This window comes from Camarhynchus parvulus, chromosome 4, assembly GCF_901933205.1.
Source record: "Camarhynchus parvulus chromosome 4, STF_HiC, whole genome shotgun sequence".
Lineage (NCBI taxonomy): Eukaryota > Metazoa > Chordata > Aves > Passeriformes > Thraupidae > Camarhynchus > Camarhynchus parvulus.
In genome coordinates, this window is record NC_044574.1 from 70,032,120 (window position 1) to 70,050,273 (window position 18,154).

The 18,154-nt window shown below is 40.9% G+C and overlaps 1 protein-coding gene across 2 annotated transcripts in view; it reads right to left on the reverse strand.

Moving 5' to 3' along the window:
- Positions 1-10,533, reverse strand: part of SLC7A11 (solute carrier family 7 member 11) — a 60,309-nt gene extending 49,776 nt beyond the window's left edge. For both annotated transcript variants that reach the window (XM_030947431.1, XM_030947432.1), the window contains exons 1-3: positions 10,257-10,533; positions 7,469-7,595; positions 2,829-2,944 (exon numbers count right to left, since the gene is read on the reverse strand). In XM_030947431.1, the coding sequence (XP_030803291.1) occupies positions 2,829-2,944; positions 7,469-7,595; positions 10,257-10,533 (520 nt within the window). The remainder of the gene's footprint in view (positions 1-2,828; positions 2,945-7,468; positions 7,596-10,256) is intronic.
- Positions 10,534-18,154: the final 7,621 nt, after the last annotated feature.

Below are 18,154 nucleotides of genomic sequence, written 5' to 3' on the forward strand. Positions count from 1 at the left end.
CAAAGGTTCAGAAAACTGTGGCATCTGAATAGAGACTCCACACAAGCATCCTTCTCTCTACAGAGACATTGAAATGTTTGGACATTGTGGTTGGTTGGTCATAGTAAAAAGAGAAAAACCATAATAAAGGCAACTAAAAATGAAAGCAGCATATTGTGGAACAGAAAATTTGTTTTTATAGATTGTTCAAGATTGCTCTGAACAGGTGATTTTGAGGGGAATTTTGTGCCCAGCATATGTCTTTTTCCTATAAATAATAACAGAGATGTTTTAAATGTCACCGGGACCAGTAGTTGCATTTTAACCTTCATCTGATCTACATCTCCTCTGCACTGTCTTTCCTTTTTCACTGAAGAGGCACAGAGGTGGGGAGCAGAATGCCTGTAGCCCCTCTACTTTTTGGCAGCTGATAGAGAAGCAAGAGTATTTGCTACTGCCCAGCAGAATCCTGGTTGCATCCACCTCAGTCAACCTTTTGATAATAGGCTTCAGAAGCATCAGTGGGGAGAAAAACAAAAAAGAAAAGAGAAAAGCTGTATTGTGACAAGGACAGAAAAAACTGGGCTACAATGCCAGTGAGGGTTAAAAAACTCCCATGCTGGATATTTTAAGGCCAGTTTTGACAAACATCGGTAAGAAATTGTTTAGATAACACTGATTGTGCTTGGGATCAGGGGATCACCTGAAGATTTTTCAAAATTTCTCCCTCTCCTTTCTAGTACAATGAGAAATGACAAGGTAAAACTGTCAGCCAAGGACAGAGCTCAGTGGTGCATCCCATTGCCTTTCCCCATGCAATAAAGACATATACACAATCTGTGCTCTCTCATCAGGCAAGGAAGGAAAAGGGACCAGGCACAGGTACGAAAAAGGCATGTCATTTCACCTTCTGATTAACTCAAAATTTGAAGTGGAAACAAACAGTACTTTTTGCACCGTTATATTGGATTCCAAGATCTCCAGGGCTCCAAAGTGTTCAGCTCAGCACCTTAATCTTACCTGTCACTCTGCCTACATGCCCAATACCAAACATTTGCAGTAATTACCACCACAGCATGATTCTTACCACACAAGGATAACATTCAGACTCTCTGGTTCTAGTTCTAAAAACTACTATAAATGAAACTCCACTGTAGAGAATACTGCAAAGAATGAAGGCCCAGTCTGACATATCACTGTTTTTCTCAGCATCATCCCAGTCACCACTACAAGCTTGCTACAAGAATCCCTTCTTTCAGTGAAATACCAGTTCACTCTAACTATGCTGTACAGACCCACTCTGAACAGGAGAATCTGACCTCCCCTCTCCCTTTAGGCTGTGATTATTTCAGCCTAACTCCACTTTCCCTGCAATGCTACTTATTTGTTCAATTATTTTGCCAAGACCTGGCTTGTCATACAGATTTTCACTTAAATTAAAAGTAATAAAAACATAATTCAAATTGCTCACCTATTGTGCTTGAATCACATGCAATTAACCAAATGCTTTGATGGAGTCCTCACTTAATATTCCTTTTGTCTCAGTGACCTTAATGTTACTGAACATCTGTTTCACTCCTATCTGGCACTGAAATATTTTAGACAGATGTAGCTGAAAAAAGTCATTGACCTCAAAATTCAAGCCCCTAATTCAATTATTCCTATGAAACCTATAGTTTGTGCATAATTAAGTTAGAAAGGAATGCAGTCACATACTGATTTTTTAACACTCCCGGCAGAAAGGAAATCTTACAGAGAGAGCTCCCACAAAAAGCCACAGTAACCTGGAGACTGGAAATTTAAATGTCAATTGAACTCCTTGCCCCGAAGAAAAAAAGTCATCTGAACCTATTATTGTGCAAAACTGAAGGGGTCTCCTGTGGACCTTTGATCATTTTGCATGTCTTAATTCCTTTTTCCAGTCTTTTTGTTTCTGATACGTGCACTGAGCAAATTTAAAGGAACAATCTGTTACTAATTACTCCGGTCTACCCTGCACTCCCTCCCAGCACAGCTGAATTCCACGGTGTGCCCACAAGGAGCATTCTCACCTGTGACCAGGCAGACCTGGAAACAAGCCTCTAATGCTACAAGCTCCAGAGTCCCAGTCCCATCATTTTTTGCGCCCTCCCATTGCATGCATCCTCCACACCAGCCCAGGTACACCATAAAGCCTCTGCTCTCAGGGTAGTGTCCCTCTTTCCACTGCAAATATTGGCTTTCTGTAACCCTAAACGATCCCTTTTACACTAACTACAGAGTTAGCAAGTGTAGGACAACAAGCCAGCAACAACCATGCACCAGGCTGTATGTTCTGCTCCCAAAATTCAGTTCCCGCTTTCTGAACCACAAGTGCCTCAATAACGATTATTGCCAGGATGGAAAGAGTGGGACTGGGGAAGATGACCTCATGTTGCTGTCTGCACTCAAGAGAACTACATTTCTTCATGACATCATATTTGGCATTCAATTGCCTCCTAAAACCAAGGTAAAGCAAAGCACTTAAAGAAGGTAATCATTCTTCCATATCTCTGGCACTGCCTCACCGTCTCTTCGGGACTGAAATTGCTTCTACAAAAATAATGAAAATTTGGCCATAAATTCAAGTGGTAACACAATCAGCCTTGACAATAGATTTTCCCTGCCATTGATAAAGTGTGCTGTTCTTTTTGCTCCTGCATTTGTTCACAAACACACACACCCAGGCAAAATGTCACACAGGTGCCCCTGGCATTGGATGCACAGTAATTAATGATTTACACCAAGCAACAACCTGCTCAGTGTGCTACATTTTTTTTTCAATTTATATAATCTTTACCCTCCCCTGAAACCTAAAATGGGACACTTACTGATGCCAACTGCTGTGATAAGTTTAATGGCAAGTTCTGGGATTTCACACTGCATAAAGAAAGGCTCCAAGATGTAGCGTCCAAATGCCAATGATATCACTGCTGTGGCAGCAGGGCTGGAGGGAAAGAAAAACAAAGTCACAAAATTAATCTGTGATAGTACATAGTTATTATTCTTACTGGATCATGCTGTAACTTCACTATCAGGGAACTGTGAACCTTAATTTTGGTGCTTCCTTGTAGCTTTGCTGGCATGCAAAACCACAGTTTCTGAACATAGCACTGCTCAGTGATTCTGATATTGACTTCAACACTTCTTAACAGGGTGGCTCTTACAACTTCCATATTGCAAAGCAGTCATAATCGAAAAGGAAAAGTATCAATGGAAATCTTCATTCTCTCACTTGAAGTGAACATAGCCAGTGAGAGGAATGGCAGATTTGTCTTTACAAACAAGCTGTGGGTCTGCTGGTAGACAAAACTAGCACTGGGAGATAAAAGAAACAATGGGATGGATTCTACTGATTGATGAATGGAAAAAGATATTTGCTTTTGCAAATGAACTTTAGGTTTGCTGATAAATGAAATCAGGCATTGAAAGATGAAAGAAACAATGGGGAAGAAAAACCCCTAAATTCCACAAGAATTAAAAATTAAAAGGGAGGGTTGCACATTAGAGGGGAATCTTCGGTATCAGGCGTATGGGGAAGTCTGTACCTCTCAAGCACCTCAGCCAATGGAGAAAGAAAGAAGGAAAATGTGGCTGGAAAATTAGGATAAAAAGGAGGCTGTGTCCTCCAAAAAATTTGAGAGACCCCAGGGCAATGCCTCATGGCTTCTCCCTTTTTCGAACAAAGTAAAAGGATTCCTCTGTCTCCTTCTTGGACATAAACCTCTGGTGTTTGTGGATTAATTTTCCTAACACCAGTATCAGATTACATGGGCAACACCCCGCTCAAAAGTCAGTGAATTTTAGTGGCCAGTTATATCTCACCCCTCAGAGGCACAAGCAAATGAATTTCATTCACGGTGAGAATTCTGGTTTACTAAAATAAGCATCCAAAATCTACCCAGATCTTTTATTAAATTCTGGGACAGTCCAAATGGGATTTTCTAAAATATAAACAGAATTTTTTCCTCTTATTGACTAACAATTTCCTAGCATTGCAGGTAAAAGCAAAAATCCCTATAGTGTACCATAAAATATCATAAAACAATGGAATATGAAGAAAGACATAATGTTTCTTTATTTGGTCAGTTAGTGCTTTTCATGGTAAGAGTTAAGCTCTGCAATACCCTACAAAGTTGTTGCATTTACAAATTTGAAATGCTCATAATATTCATACAGCCTTTCCCTTTGAGGGAAGCCAATTGTTTGACAGAAGCCTTAGCACTGACACATATTAGTAGCAAATTAGCCTGTGCCTGCATGTTACTGTTCATGTTCCTTTTGGAAGGACATTTTCACTCTTTTTAGGACAGCTGGTGGCATCTGTGTTTTATCACATACACACTGTAGGACAAAAGGACACATGATTCTCAAAGGATTTCTGAGTTGAGCAAGAGTCCATGCAGATTTTTTGTGAAAAAATCTGCAACACCTCACTTCACAGAATTTCGATAAAAATTCTATGGAACAGGGTAAAAATTCTGCAGAGACGTTGTTTTCCATCAAACAGTAAAAGCATTTCCCACAAGGGAGTTGCACCCTGGAAACAAAACCCACTTTCTTTGTGCTATTACTTAACCCAGAAGTCACACACTGTGTTGGACCAAGCTGCAGAGCAGCACAGAACAGAACAATCTGCCTCAGGAAGTTTCTGCATGGATGAGCAAGGGCTGCTGCATGAGCATCTCCCACGCATGGGGATGTTCTTCTCACTGGCCAAAAAATGGCTTTACAAATTTTGTCTGGATTTTCACAGACATTTATTGACTTTACCTATTTCTAATTCGTATCAGAAGATCATCAGGCTTCTGGCTTTCAAGTACTGCAGGCAGCCTGCCATAAGTGGTTTTGGAGTACCCTAGATCAGATGAAAGATCAGATCTTTGGAGCTGTCCCAGACTTTTTTCCTTGGCCCCAGCTCCTTTCCCCAGAACTTGGATTTTGCCCTCCCATTTCAAGGAAAAGCCTTTTTAAAGAAGCACTCACTGCTATCTATACCACCACTATGTTTCTAAAAGCATAGCTGCTAAATTGCACCTCTAATAAATAACTCTGACATTCCCATGTCTTGGGGGAGATGCTGCTGGCAGTGCAGTCAATCAGTGGAGGGGGAAGTTCAAAGAATGGAGCACTATTAAAAAAACACACAGCTGGGTGTTTAGGGACATAGCTGAGTGGTAGACTCAGCAGTGCTGAGTTAATGGTTGGACTCAATGATCTTGGAGGCCTTTTCCAACCTTACTGATTCTATGCTTTTCCTTTTGCTACAGTGCTCAATAGCTGTGTGTTCAGGAGCAGGTAGAAAGTGCATGCCCAGCTTTCACTGAAGGGCAAGGATTCAGGAAGACAACAGATGAGGACCAAGACAGGGTCCCAGCGCATACTGCAGGTGAGTCAGGCACCTGGCAGCACACTCTGATCCAGCCTTTGTTTAGGAACCACCAGAGTGAAGCTCTACAGACAATGCATTCACACTGCTGTCTTCCCTTGTTTGAAAAGTAGTTGTTGAGGGGTTTTTAAAGGTATATAAATATGCATAAAATACACACAACCTGGCTTTGGGAGAGAAAAAGGTTCACACTGAGTGCACTGAGTGAGAAGCAGTGCAGCGCAAGGCAGAACTAATTGGTATGTGGGCAGAGTAGTTAAGTGTGTCTTCCACTGTCAAATAGCAGCTTTAAAGAGATATATGAGAGCAGGAAATGTCTATTTTGGTTGTGACTCCTCTGTCAGCCTATGAGTGTGATAATCCTGCAATTTTTCAGAAGAAAAATCAGTCTAGCTGAGACGTGCAACATCAACTCCTGAAAACAAAAAATAAACATATAAGCGGTCTCAAGTTCTTTGATGGTAGCAGTCAATTAGTTTCCTGATGCAGGAGTCAGATATAAAACTCTACACAGAGTTTCAGCAGTGCTCCTCTGGTCATTGCAAGTTATAACACGTGTGGCTTCCTCACAGCCTCTCAGACTGGGTGATTAAAGAATCCACTGATGTTCTCTCCCATGCAACACGATTATTTTCTGGGTGTGGGGCAGATCACGATGACTAAGAGCATTTATACAACACTCCTGGGACACTGTTGTACGTAAAAAAGTAATTATTCTGTGAGGAAAGGAATTTATGATGCCTGGTTTCTCGTGAGTGCTGTGCCTAGGTTAATAAGTTCCCTCTGCTGAACCAGGTGCAGATTAAGAGGGAGATTTGTATTACTGTTCCCTTTTGTTGATTCTCTGATGTGAAATGATATAGCTGTTCACAGAGACCTGTGAAAACATAGTTCTCATTCCACTGCCTGATCTTCCTTCTTGGCAAAAAGTTCATACAGTTGAGACATCTGCCCTTTCATCACATTTGATGGAAATGATGCAGTTAATTCAAAGGTTACATTTTGGTGGGGAGGTAGTGTTGGACCATCTGACGTACAAAATTATTTCCTCTGGAAACAACACAAGGATTTATAGATTCATAGATTCATAATGACTCAGCACCGTCAGCACTTTTAAACTCAACAATCTATGCTAGGACTTGTCAGTGTTATGTAAACGTGGCTGTGGTTTGAAATCATGCTTGTGCCTCATTTGTGACTAATCTGCTGATTGCGGAAGAGGGGGAAGAAGCGCTAACCAGCCTGAGGCGGGGGATGGAGCATTCCCAAAGTCATTTTGTATGAGTTGCCCTGCTCTACATGTATCAAGATCTCCAAACCCAGCACAACTGTAAAAACAAAAGGAGAGGCTACACGTGAGTTTGAGACGTTGATCCATTTACATTATGAAAGCTTATTTTATACAATTCAACACTTTCATATTGTAATTCTTCTGCACAAAGGCTGCATGAGTCACAGGTTTACACGCCAAGGCAATATACTGGACATTTTATGTATGTGAAGACAATGTTTCTTTATTTGGTCAGTTAGTGTTTTTCAAAGTATGAGTCAAGTTCTCGAACACCTCACGAAAAACAAAAAAATCAGGGCCCAAACTGATAAATAAAACATACATGGTGCCCCTAACTCTGAAAACTACTGGACAATAGTCTCACCGGGAGTTATTCCTGTATCCATAGACAACACTAATTGCTCCAGAAGGTAGTGCCAAGACTGAGAAAAGGTAAAGGTGACTTCTCTCTTTCACTGTACCATATCTAGGTATGGCTAACAACATTATTAGTGACATCAATGGACATAGTAAGCTTACCAAAATGAAGGCAATTTATTGAATTTTTGTGGCAGGGAGTTTTCTTATTTCCCCCATATATACACACGTGTCTCCTTAAACATTTCAAAGCTGATGAGCAGAATAGCATTTTTAAACTCTCTAAAGCAATCACAGTGAAAGAACACAGTTAACTGACCAAAATATATTTGATTTTTTTTTGGTTTTTTTTGCCCAGCATATATCAGAGATTTTTCTTTACGACTGACAAGTGCAGTGCCATCAGAAAAGAAACAGAGTCATGATGTACTTACCGAATGATGAGGAGTTCAACCCAGACCCTCACAAATGCAGGTAACGGGCCAAAGGCCTCCAGGATATAGGTGTAGTGACCACCAGATTTCTTAATGCATGTTCCTAGTTCAGCATAGCAGAGGGCACCTGTGAGAATTCAACAGTGCCAACATGAGAGATATCCAGAAATACCTATCAAAACATTTATAGCCTAAACAACAAAGCTTCCATGGCATCACAACTACTTTTTATACTTTTTAATTTTTTCCAATTAATTTTGAAAGTTTTAATTCACTCAATTAGACACGCAGTAAACCAAACCATTTATCCAGTTATATTTAAAGCCTCTGGACAAGCTATTTGCAATTACTACTGTGCTACTCAATATCTTGTGAAGAAGGACAAAAAATTGGGGTGTCACACCAGCCACCCTACTTCTCAGGCAGCCAGATTGCACTACTAAATGAAAGATTTCTGACACAATTGCTTGTTATCAAAGGCTGATCTACTCCTTTCAGCCTTAGAGGTGCCTGGCTCCAGCTCTGAAGGTCTGAAAACTGCATTGCCTCTCCTCAGCCATGGGCAAAAGCAACCAAATGACCAAAATTTGGAAGCAGGATCTGCAGAACAAGAATTTTCCTCAACACTACTCCTAACATCCTCCATACAAAACTCAGGGGATGGCTTAGTCACAGCTTTTTAACGCTGATGGATTGTTTTTTGCAGTGCAAATGCAATGGGAGGTCAGGAACCATCAGCCAGTTACAAAGCCGGGGCTCACGGCTCCACACGCGGACCACATCAACTGCGTTCCACAACCAATAAACACAGGCAGCCCTCTTGGAAGACTCTGAGAGGCCAGTAATGAACAGTAATAAAGTTTGTTAGCACTGCATCACACAGAGTTAAGATCAGCAACATACAGGGGCTCATTTCAGCTCTCTTCCCTACACGCCTTTACGTCACAACACTCTCAGGTAAGAACTACAGTTGTCAAAACCACATCACATGTACAAGCCCATCAAAGCTGTACCACATGATGACAAATTCTCCAGCCCTGTTCATTTGTTTTGTTTGGGACTTTGCAAAAATGTGGCAACTTTTTATCTGCTATTCTCTATCTTACCTGAAGATGTGTTTAAAGGAATCCTTACAGCCACATTAAAAAAAGGAGTTTCTGAATTTTCTTTTGCTAGCCTCTTCTGTTGAGATTCAGGATGAAATGAAATTGTGTTTTAATATAAGTTATAAACACAGCCTCAGCAAGACCTTAGGTGACCTCTACGTGTGATTTAACTATAACTAAGTCACGCAAGGAACAAAAACCCAAAATATTAAAAAAATTAAAAGCAACAACCAAAAAACAAACAATCAATCTGTAACAGGTCCATTCTAAGAACAAGATACTATGTTTTGCTGTGCCAATTTACACAGTTCTTCATATCTAGAGGTCTGGAAAATGACCAAAAAAATCTATTTGATAAAAGAGAGGGGTTTTTTGTTGTTGTTTTGATTTGGGGTTTTTGTGGGGTTTTTGTGGTTTTCTGTTTGGGTTTTGGTGGTTTTTTTTTTTTTTGGTACAGACTTTATCTCACAGCCAGAAGACTACTGCTGCTAAAGTTATAGCCATAAATGCAGTGCTTAAGCAAATTCTGGGTTAAGTAACTCAAAATACCAAGGTCTTTTGACAGGGTTACAAATGGGATCTGAGGTTTTTCTTGATAGCAGAATTCTGTTGCAGGCAAATCTTCCATATTTGTACAAGAGATTATGCTGCACATTGTACCCATACATTTATCATTTGACCCAAATGGGTCCTAACTTACTTGACTGTTTGGCCTGGGTGGGTTTAGCCTGTGAAGAATATTTCTTTTAAGTTCAGAGCCAATTTACAAGGTGGCATTTGCATGTTCCGCCTATTAAGTAGACACTTAGTCCCTCTTTGTCCTCTTCACCTCCTGCCAGTAAACAAGCAGTTTCCCTTTTAAATAAAGCCAATATTCATGTTACTTCTTCAGTTTCTTTGAGATTAACTCATTAAATAGGTCAATGAACCCTCTGTCCCACGGAGGCCAGGGTGGGGTTTTCCACTCTGAATGAGGGTTTTGTTTTGTACAGAACAACTTAACTGGACTTCTTCACAATTCAACCCTCTTCAAGAATACAAAGAATCAAACAGAAAACTCCCACAATATGCAGGCCAGCAATCAAACTCCCAGGGCAGATTTGCTTCCATCACGCTGGTTTTTGTAGCCGAATCTTTCAAAGCAGCATCATGAGTGAGGAAGGAAGAGCTGGGAAGAGGGGTTATTAATATTATTGTTTTACTCCCCTTCATGCCAATACAGCTTACCTATAGTAGGAATTATTCCTCTCAGACCTTGCTCTAGCCTCTGGGGAACTAGGTTGAGCTGTCTAAACATTTCAGTGGTGTTCAAGTAGCGTGTTCATCCAGCTGCCAGGCTTTACAAGCAAATCATAAATACATCTTACAGACAGGAGAAAAACATACAGCACATTCTATAGGGAAAAATGCTCATTTAGTTTTCCTGTTCCTTTAGGGACCCATTAAAAAAATATATAAAATTTATGCTTCCAGCTTTCACCAGCTGGTGCCAGGAGTGGGGGGACAGGGGTTGCAATCTTTGCACCCTCCGCAAACCCATCGTGAAGCACAGACCTTCTGTAGTCCCATTGGTGCTCAAGCTCTGCACTCTGACTTCCTATCCAATAGTAAAATCAGAGAAATAATCACAACAATTCTCCAGCTGCCCCTCTAGACCAATTAGAAACTTTTCAGGGACTTACCAAAAAGTGAGAGGATACCACACACTGTCCAGACAGTCAAGGACATGCCCACGCTGCCTGTGTTCTTCAGGATGCCTTTGGGAGAGATGAAGATGCCAGCTCCAATGATAGTGCCAATTATGATGGATATCCCCCTCAAAAGCGTCACTTTCTTCTTCAGCACAACTTTTCCCTCCTGGGCTGGCTGTCCACTGTCCAGAGAGGACAACTTGCCATTAGCTTGTCCCTGCAAGTAGCTTCCATTAGAGACCGTGGGCACAGCAGCTTTCCTAAACATGCTACAGTGCCACCAGCACTCTGCTGGCAAGCACAGGCAGAAAAGTTTTCAGCAGAAACTGAAGGGTTTTTTTCCCCTCTCTATGTAGCCAACTACTTTGTCTCTTCCTGTTTTATCTTTCCAGCTGCTCCTACACACAGGTAACAAGCTCTTAAAGAGTATGTGAGCCCTTCCTGTGATCCAAGCCCAGCTCAGGAACACCTGCGTTTTCACACTGTGGTACTGCCCTATCATTGGAAACCAGCTCAGCTTCCGCATGGACTTGTATTTAAGCTCTTGTCATACCAAGTTACTCTGGCTGAATGATGATGCAAATTCTCCAGGTTTGCATCAGCCATTTGAGAAACCGCTGGCATTACTCAGCATTTCTTTTTTTTTTTTTTTCCTTCTTTTTTTGGTTGTTGTTTTTCCTTCCCCCCCACCTCTTTTTTTTTTTTCTTTTTAAACTGTAGGGGCATGTTGTGCAACTGACCTGGGGGTGGTGAGAAGAACAAAGCACTCGCAAGCAACTCGAGCCAAACCTCACCAATCAATGCGAGCATATCACCCTCGACACCCCGAGACACACTCCCAATTTTTTAAAGCAGCTCAAAGCCAGAAACAAAAGCCTGCCTAAACATAAAGCTCGTCAGAGCACAAGGGGAAAAGAAATCAAACAGGATACGTCATCCCTGGGTCTAATCCAATTTCATTCTCGAAAAACTCTCAACAAAAGTTCAGTTTGCGGGGGCTGAACTTCTAGCGTCGCAGTTGATCCGCCCCTCCCACGTCCGTGTTTCTAATTTGGAAATCTCTGCAGGGACCAGGACCCGCTGTAAAGGATCCATAGAGCCCCGGTGTTACCCCCAGTTACTTAGCAGCACCCCCCAGTCAGCCTAAGGAGCACACAGGTGTTACTTCCACAGAACAGGCATTTTGGTAGGTGCAGCTGTTTTCCGGGATGTCAGGAAACAGCACCGTGACACCACTTTGTTAAAATGCGCTGCAAAGGTTCACAGCCACCTCTCATGTGTGAGCAGGCAGGAGCAGGGCAACACCCCAGAGCCCAGGATCTCCAGCAGCTCAGGAATCAGAATGGCATTTCTGTGTTATCCCTGATGACACAAAAAATCCGCAGCGCTCCCCATACCAGATAAACGGGTAATCAGATGCATAAATACATTTGCTTCACCTGATCATTCAAAATTCAAATGGAGCATTTAAAGCGTTAAAAAGAGGTGCCTTCTCCTAAAACAGAGCAAAAATCGATAGCCTTCAAGCATTTTTGACCTAATCAAGGGACAGCCTTTATAACATATGCCAAAGGGGAAAAATTCTTCGTGGTATAACTATTGCAGCTGCTAATAGCTTCAGATTAGATCAGTGTAGTGAGAGGTTATTGCTACAGTTACTGCTCTTACAGGTATTGCTTAATTAGTACCTTGGTTTGGGAGTAAAAATAAGATCAGTTAAACCATTTTATCCTTCAAAAAGAAGGCACTCAGAGCACAACTGTGCTTTCAAATTTATGTGAGAAAGAGATACTGGACTACCAACATACTGCAGCTGTAAAACTTGAGTGTTTTTAAAGCCTCATATTTTCAGTTATAACTCACCTGTAATAGTTGGCACTGAGATAAAAGAAGGCATAAAAAAAGCTTATCTGGTTTAAATGTACGCAGGTGAAAAGCAAAGTGATTGTAGCTTTTGACTGCAGAGCAGTCAAGTAGCGCTTGTCCGGTTTTGTGAACATATCCTACTTCTGCCTCCCCCTAGTGATGTTCTCAGTAGCTGATCCCTCAGCTGTCAGCTGATCCCTGTACAGCAGCCCACATGTGACTGCACAGACTGGTTGCAGACAGAACCTTCCCTGTCAGCCCACAGTCCAAACCAAGCCAATTTCCATGGCACCAGTTACAAGCAAGGCCAGGATTAGGTGGCATGCTGTGCCAAGAGGTTTTCTCTTGGTGCACCTTCCACAGGCTGCCCCCCAATCAGATCAGGCAACTGGATCAAATAAAACCAGCAAAAAGCATTAACCAGAGAACTGAGTTGGGCTGGTGACCTTTATTTTCATTTTCAAGGGCTTTTTAATGAAGAAGCACACGACACCTTCAAACATCTGATACTTTAACGGAGACATTCTTAACTAATGTTTACCCTTTATTTACACAGGAAGTTGGTTCCAAGATCAAACCAAAAGCTCAACAACCAGACGACCCGAGGCAGCTCCCAGCAAGCCAGTTGTCTACAACAACCATCCAGTACCAATCCTGGGCAGTATAATGGCTTTCAAATAACATTTGATTACTAGCCAGGAGAATACATGTTTCCCCTTTGGGCATAGCAATTAACACTCTCCCACGCAGGGAAAAGGGTGTTTCAGTGGTATAGGGATAGCATGCATGCAAAGCTTAGGACTTTGTGAAGTTCCCAGGGAAATTTATAAGGTAGGACCAGAGAAAAGCTAGATGCAGAAAACTCCTTTTCCTAACTCCTGGCAGCTTGCTAGTGATCTCATTATTTGTAGCTTTCCCAGGGAGTATGTTTGTGTACTTCTTCTTCATAGCTTCTCAATGCTATCCACTAAAAATAAGAAAAAAAGGAGCTTTTCTCCTTTGAGTTCCAGCCTTACTTCCAATTATTAGTTCCACTCAGGCTAAGGAATACTTATTTGGTGTTGGGGGATTATTTGTTATATTCTGGGAATTTCATGAGAATTATCCATCAACTGAGCCCAGTCCTGAGGAGGTCACAAAGCTGGAAGAGGGTCATCACTGTCTGCTGACCCCACTTACCGTACACTCACAAAATCTCTTCTGATTATTTGTATCTCACAGGCCACTTTTACTTCAATTACTCATCACAGAGCAAGGACCGCTATGCAAACACAACAAACAATGCTCAGTGTCTTTTCAAAGAGCTTTTCTGAAAGCACAGGGCTTAACCTGTCCAACATTCAGAACAGGCCCATTCTTCCATAAAACTCACTCTAAAAGCAGAAGAAAAAGGTATAAGGTATAGTTTTCTTTAGAGTGATGAAATTTTTTGAAGCAGTGTTTCTAAAAAACATGTTCTGAAAGGAAACCTTCAGCCTCTAACAGCATCTGGCATTGTGCATAGCCTTTTTATTTTTTTCTCTCTGGTTGTTTTTTTTTTTCCAATTCATAGACATTTTCTCCTGAACAAACATTTTAAAGCATAACTGAGATCATCTCTGTGAAACAGTTTCCTTTTGAATCTCACTGCCAGCCCTGATCAATCTATCCACTGTCTGTTCCAAACAAAAATCCTTACCAGAAAAGCCTACAAGTCCTACACCTATACCCTGCAAAGATCTAAAACATCAGCCAGAAGATTCAGCAACCCAGACTGGTTGCCTGAATGCCATCAGTGGCATCTCACAGTGTGAATAACCTTGCTGGCCAGCTGCACCTCTCTTCTCAGTGCTCGAGCATCACAGGGAATAACAACAGCTCAGGCTGAACACACCTGACACAGTGTTAGCCCTGCTTATCACAGCAACAGAGTTTTTGCCAGCATCTGGACACAGCTGTATCATTCCAAAGAAGCTACAGTTTTGGTATTTCCCCTGGGGAATGCTACAGAACACACACAAAGCATTCACCTTTATGGTAACGCTACAACAAATGCAGCAAAGTGAAGAACCTAAAGTTCAATCCTGAACTTTAGTTCCCAATTCTCAAGCCCACAAAAACTCTATAATTTCTAGATGTAGAGAGCATACCTTGACAACGTTTCCAGGCATTTGTCTATCAGCTTATTGCATCAAACAAATCCAAAGAGTCACAAGTCAAGCCTCCAGCCACACATTGCCATGCTGACTGGAAACACAGGAATAAAAGAGGAAGTTCAGCCAGACTGAAAAGGCGAGGAAAGCCCCAAACTATTACATGTGGGTGGCATGGCATGAAAAATGTTGTTTAGAAAACTGATCTGAGTCTTCTGTGTATAATGCCAAGTTGTTTGTGAGCTTCAGAAAGCAGCCCTGCAGAAAGGCAGCAGTCTGGTTTCAAATGTCAAAGGATGGCAAAATACCTAAAAGTATTTGTTTCATGTAGATAATCTAGCATTGAGAAGTTTTGACTGGGGATTTCAGCTCCTATTGTAGTGTTGAGAAGGAGTTTAACCAGCACTGGGGGGAGAAAATCTATAAGCATTTAAAAACTAAGGTGTCACTGAGAATAAATCATCATGAAGTAACAAATATCTCAGCAGACTGGGAAAGATTTTTAAAGCTTTAATGCAAATATAGAACTGAGAATATCAAAATACTTTGTTATCTCCACTACAGCTCAAATCTTCAGTTAAAATGGAACTGCTGAGAATGTTGGGGGGTTTGTTATTTTCTAGTCAGAGTCTTACAAATTACTCAATTATTTTGCATTCCACTCTGTGCTGGATACAAACTTATTTAGCAGCAAAAGTGAGAAGGAATGAAATACACATTGAGCTCACAGATTTTAAACATAAGATAAAACCTCTATAAGAAATCCAAAAGCAATTCAAATATTTTTTCTTGCATTCTCAGTCAAAAGCTTCCTACAAAATGCAGGAAGCAAATAAAAATCTGATATCCAGAAGACTGCAGGCAACAGCAGTTTAGAAGGCAAATGCTTCTGAAAGTTTCCCTGTGTTCAATTTACTGATAGCTGCCAGTCAATTTTCAGCTCGAAAAGAAGGAAAGAAAAAAGGATTTTAGAAATCCTTCCTATTTTTCTCACTATTAAAGCTCTGTTTCAAAAGACATGATGAATTTGGCTGGATGGTTTGACAGTTTAATGGGTCTTTTTTAAGCAGACAGGAATCATTAGCACCTTGTATCAAGCATGAAAGCTCCACATGAGAGAAAGCCAATTCTCACTGAAGCCCTGTGGATGTGAAAATACGAGTGTGTTTTATACTATCCCATTTTTCATATTCGGGATATATGTAATCATAATCTAAGCAATGCTGTACATAAATATTATTCTTGAGTTTTCTGTGTTTGCATTTCTCATTAGCAGAATGAAACAACAATTTTCAGAGTCCCCATGTTATTTTTCCTCAGCTTTTGAATGCAAACACTGAGATACCTCATGGCACTCAAGAAATCAAGACCTCAGGGTAAATTTCCATTAAAACTGCATGTGCCAGATACCTAGCACGATGGCAAGATTGCTGGCAGCTTCAGGGAGTCAGGATTTTATTTCAGATGACTCAGGCTAGGCTGGGCATGTGAAGGGAATTAATTGGCACTTCAGAAAAAAAATCTTTGAAAAACTCAAATAGAGACAGAATTAGCAATGAGAATGTTTTCTAACCCATTTCCCCATTTTTTGTGAGAGAATCCTTCACAGCAGATAGAAGCTTGTAATGTGAAGAAAACAGAAAACAACCACATAGATTGTCAAATTTTACCTTGGCTCTTTAGCAACTCCACATTCACTTTTATGGTATTTTTCATACAATTCATACAGTATCATTTTCCATTTGCATTACTCTTCTATTTGATCAGGTGCTGAACTTTCTGTGAATTATGGTTTTCCACTATAAATCACATTTTTCTTTTTTTAAAAAGGGTTAATGATACTTATCCCAGTTCACAGGTGTGACAGGTAGATTCAGCTGCTGAATTCTGTTATAAAAAAGAATCTATGCAAAATCTTGGAGAGGAGAATTCAAGACCTTAAACAAAGTTTTAACTTACAGACCATTAAGTGGAGAAATCTTTCAGATCCCTTGTTGTGATCTGAAACCCAGTTCCTTACCTCCACCCTCAACAGAAGGTCACCTGTCTGTCCCACCAGATTAGGTGAGCTCCTTCCCCTTCTGCTGCATACAATTTAGACTAGATAGAGAATATCTACAAAGTTATTTGATTTTTCTTAAGCAGTAAACTACACTCTTACCCAAGAATAATTGTGATGGGAATTGTAGGTCCCATTTTGTTCTCATTCCTGTCTCAATTGCCATATGCAGCAATACTCACACTTTTTCCCTTTTAATATAGATTTTTCCACTTTCTCATTTAATGTAGATTTTTTTTTGTCTGGAGACCAAACAAATCTTGGCTGGGGCATTGTGTAGGTCATGAATGCAGCAAGGTCAGGCTTCAGTCAGTGAGCTCTGGGGTGGTCAGGGCTTCTTTAGCAGCAATGGCACAACATCTCCATCAATAGAGATGGACAGAAGCATCTCAGTTAAGGATTGAAGCAGTGACAGAGTTTGCCACAAAAAGAGATTTAACCTGCAGATAAGCAAAAGCACATATATGTCCAGAAATGACTGGCAGTCAATCATTCACACAGTCATAGCAGTTTAGTGTTGAAATGCAGCCTGTGGATCATACAGGGAATCATTTTATTGGCATCTAAATACACATACTTTGTCTTCTTGAAGTATTAAAAACTCCATCAGAAAAAGCACTTGCTTGGAGCACTGCCAAGGTGCTTCAGCAGTTCGTACTAGTGCAGCTCCATATATTATCCCCACCCTTCAAAAGAGAGCAGCATTTTAGTGCTGAGGTCAGCCTCTGTTTTTCCTTTGAAAGCGAAGTTCCTATTTTCCACATTCACAATCTATTCTTCAGAGACATTGCCTACTCAACCATAGTAATTTTACCAACTTTTGTGACATTTAGTAAGGTTAAGAAGCCGATGTATGACAGATGGACACAGTGTGTGGGCTTGATGAAGGTACTTCTGACTTGCCACTTCTAGACTTTAAAATTTTGTGCAAAAGAGCTACCATGACAGAAATATGCCCTCTTCCCCCTCCCCACATTTGTGAGGAGGTACAGTTTACCCAGATCCTGAGAAATTCAGTCTCCAGGACAACAAAAAGTACTGACATGGATTTCTAAGCACATTTCAAGCTCATGCTTCACATATGAACTTAGAAACAGCCAACAGCTCAACCCTCTCTGTGTATAATGCACCACTTCCAGCATTTCTCCACCCCTTCCACCTTTAATCTAGTTCAAAGATTAAGAGAGGAGGCTTTCCTATCAAATGTTTCTACTCTTATCATAGGCTCTTTTATAACAAAATGGACACTAACCTCAGAGTTTATTCTTCTTTGTTGCACTTCAAAGAGGAGAGTTGAGAGGACTCTGTAAGAGAGCACAATTCGAGGGCTCTTGCCTTAAAATAAATGAATATAATCAGTATTGTTCACACTTTTCTAGAGGCTTCAGGGCCCTAACAGTCCCCTCACAGGAGATGGAGGCAGAGAGGGATTCAACAGGATAAAAGACTCTCACTCCTCTTTACACACACACACACACACACACACACACACACACACACACACACACACACACACAGAGTGCTGAAATTTGGAGCTGATACACACAATTGAAAACTCATCTAGTCACTCTCTCTATAGCTAAAGCAAATCCTTCCCACTGCACAACCTCCCCCACACTGAAGCAGCCCTCCCCTTGAGTATGCAACCCTGCATATACAGATATCTCCTTTACTGAGTATCCATCTGCTGAATCAAAATACAAATTGTACTTGAGTTAAAACAGCACACCAAGTAACTGTGGTCATTTTTGAGTAGCACAACACATCCCTGTAAAAGATATTCTGCAGTAGACAGAAGGGCTGCAGAGAGGGAGTACAGAAAGATGGTGCAC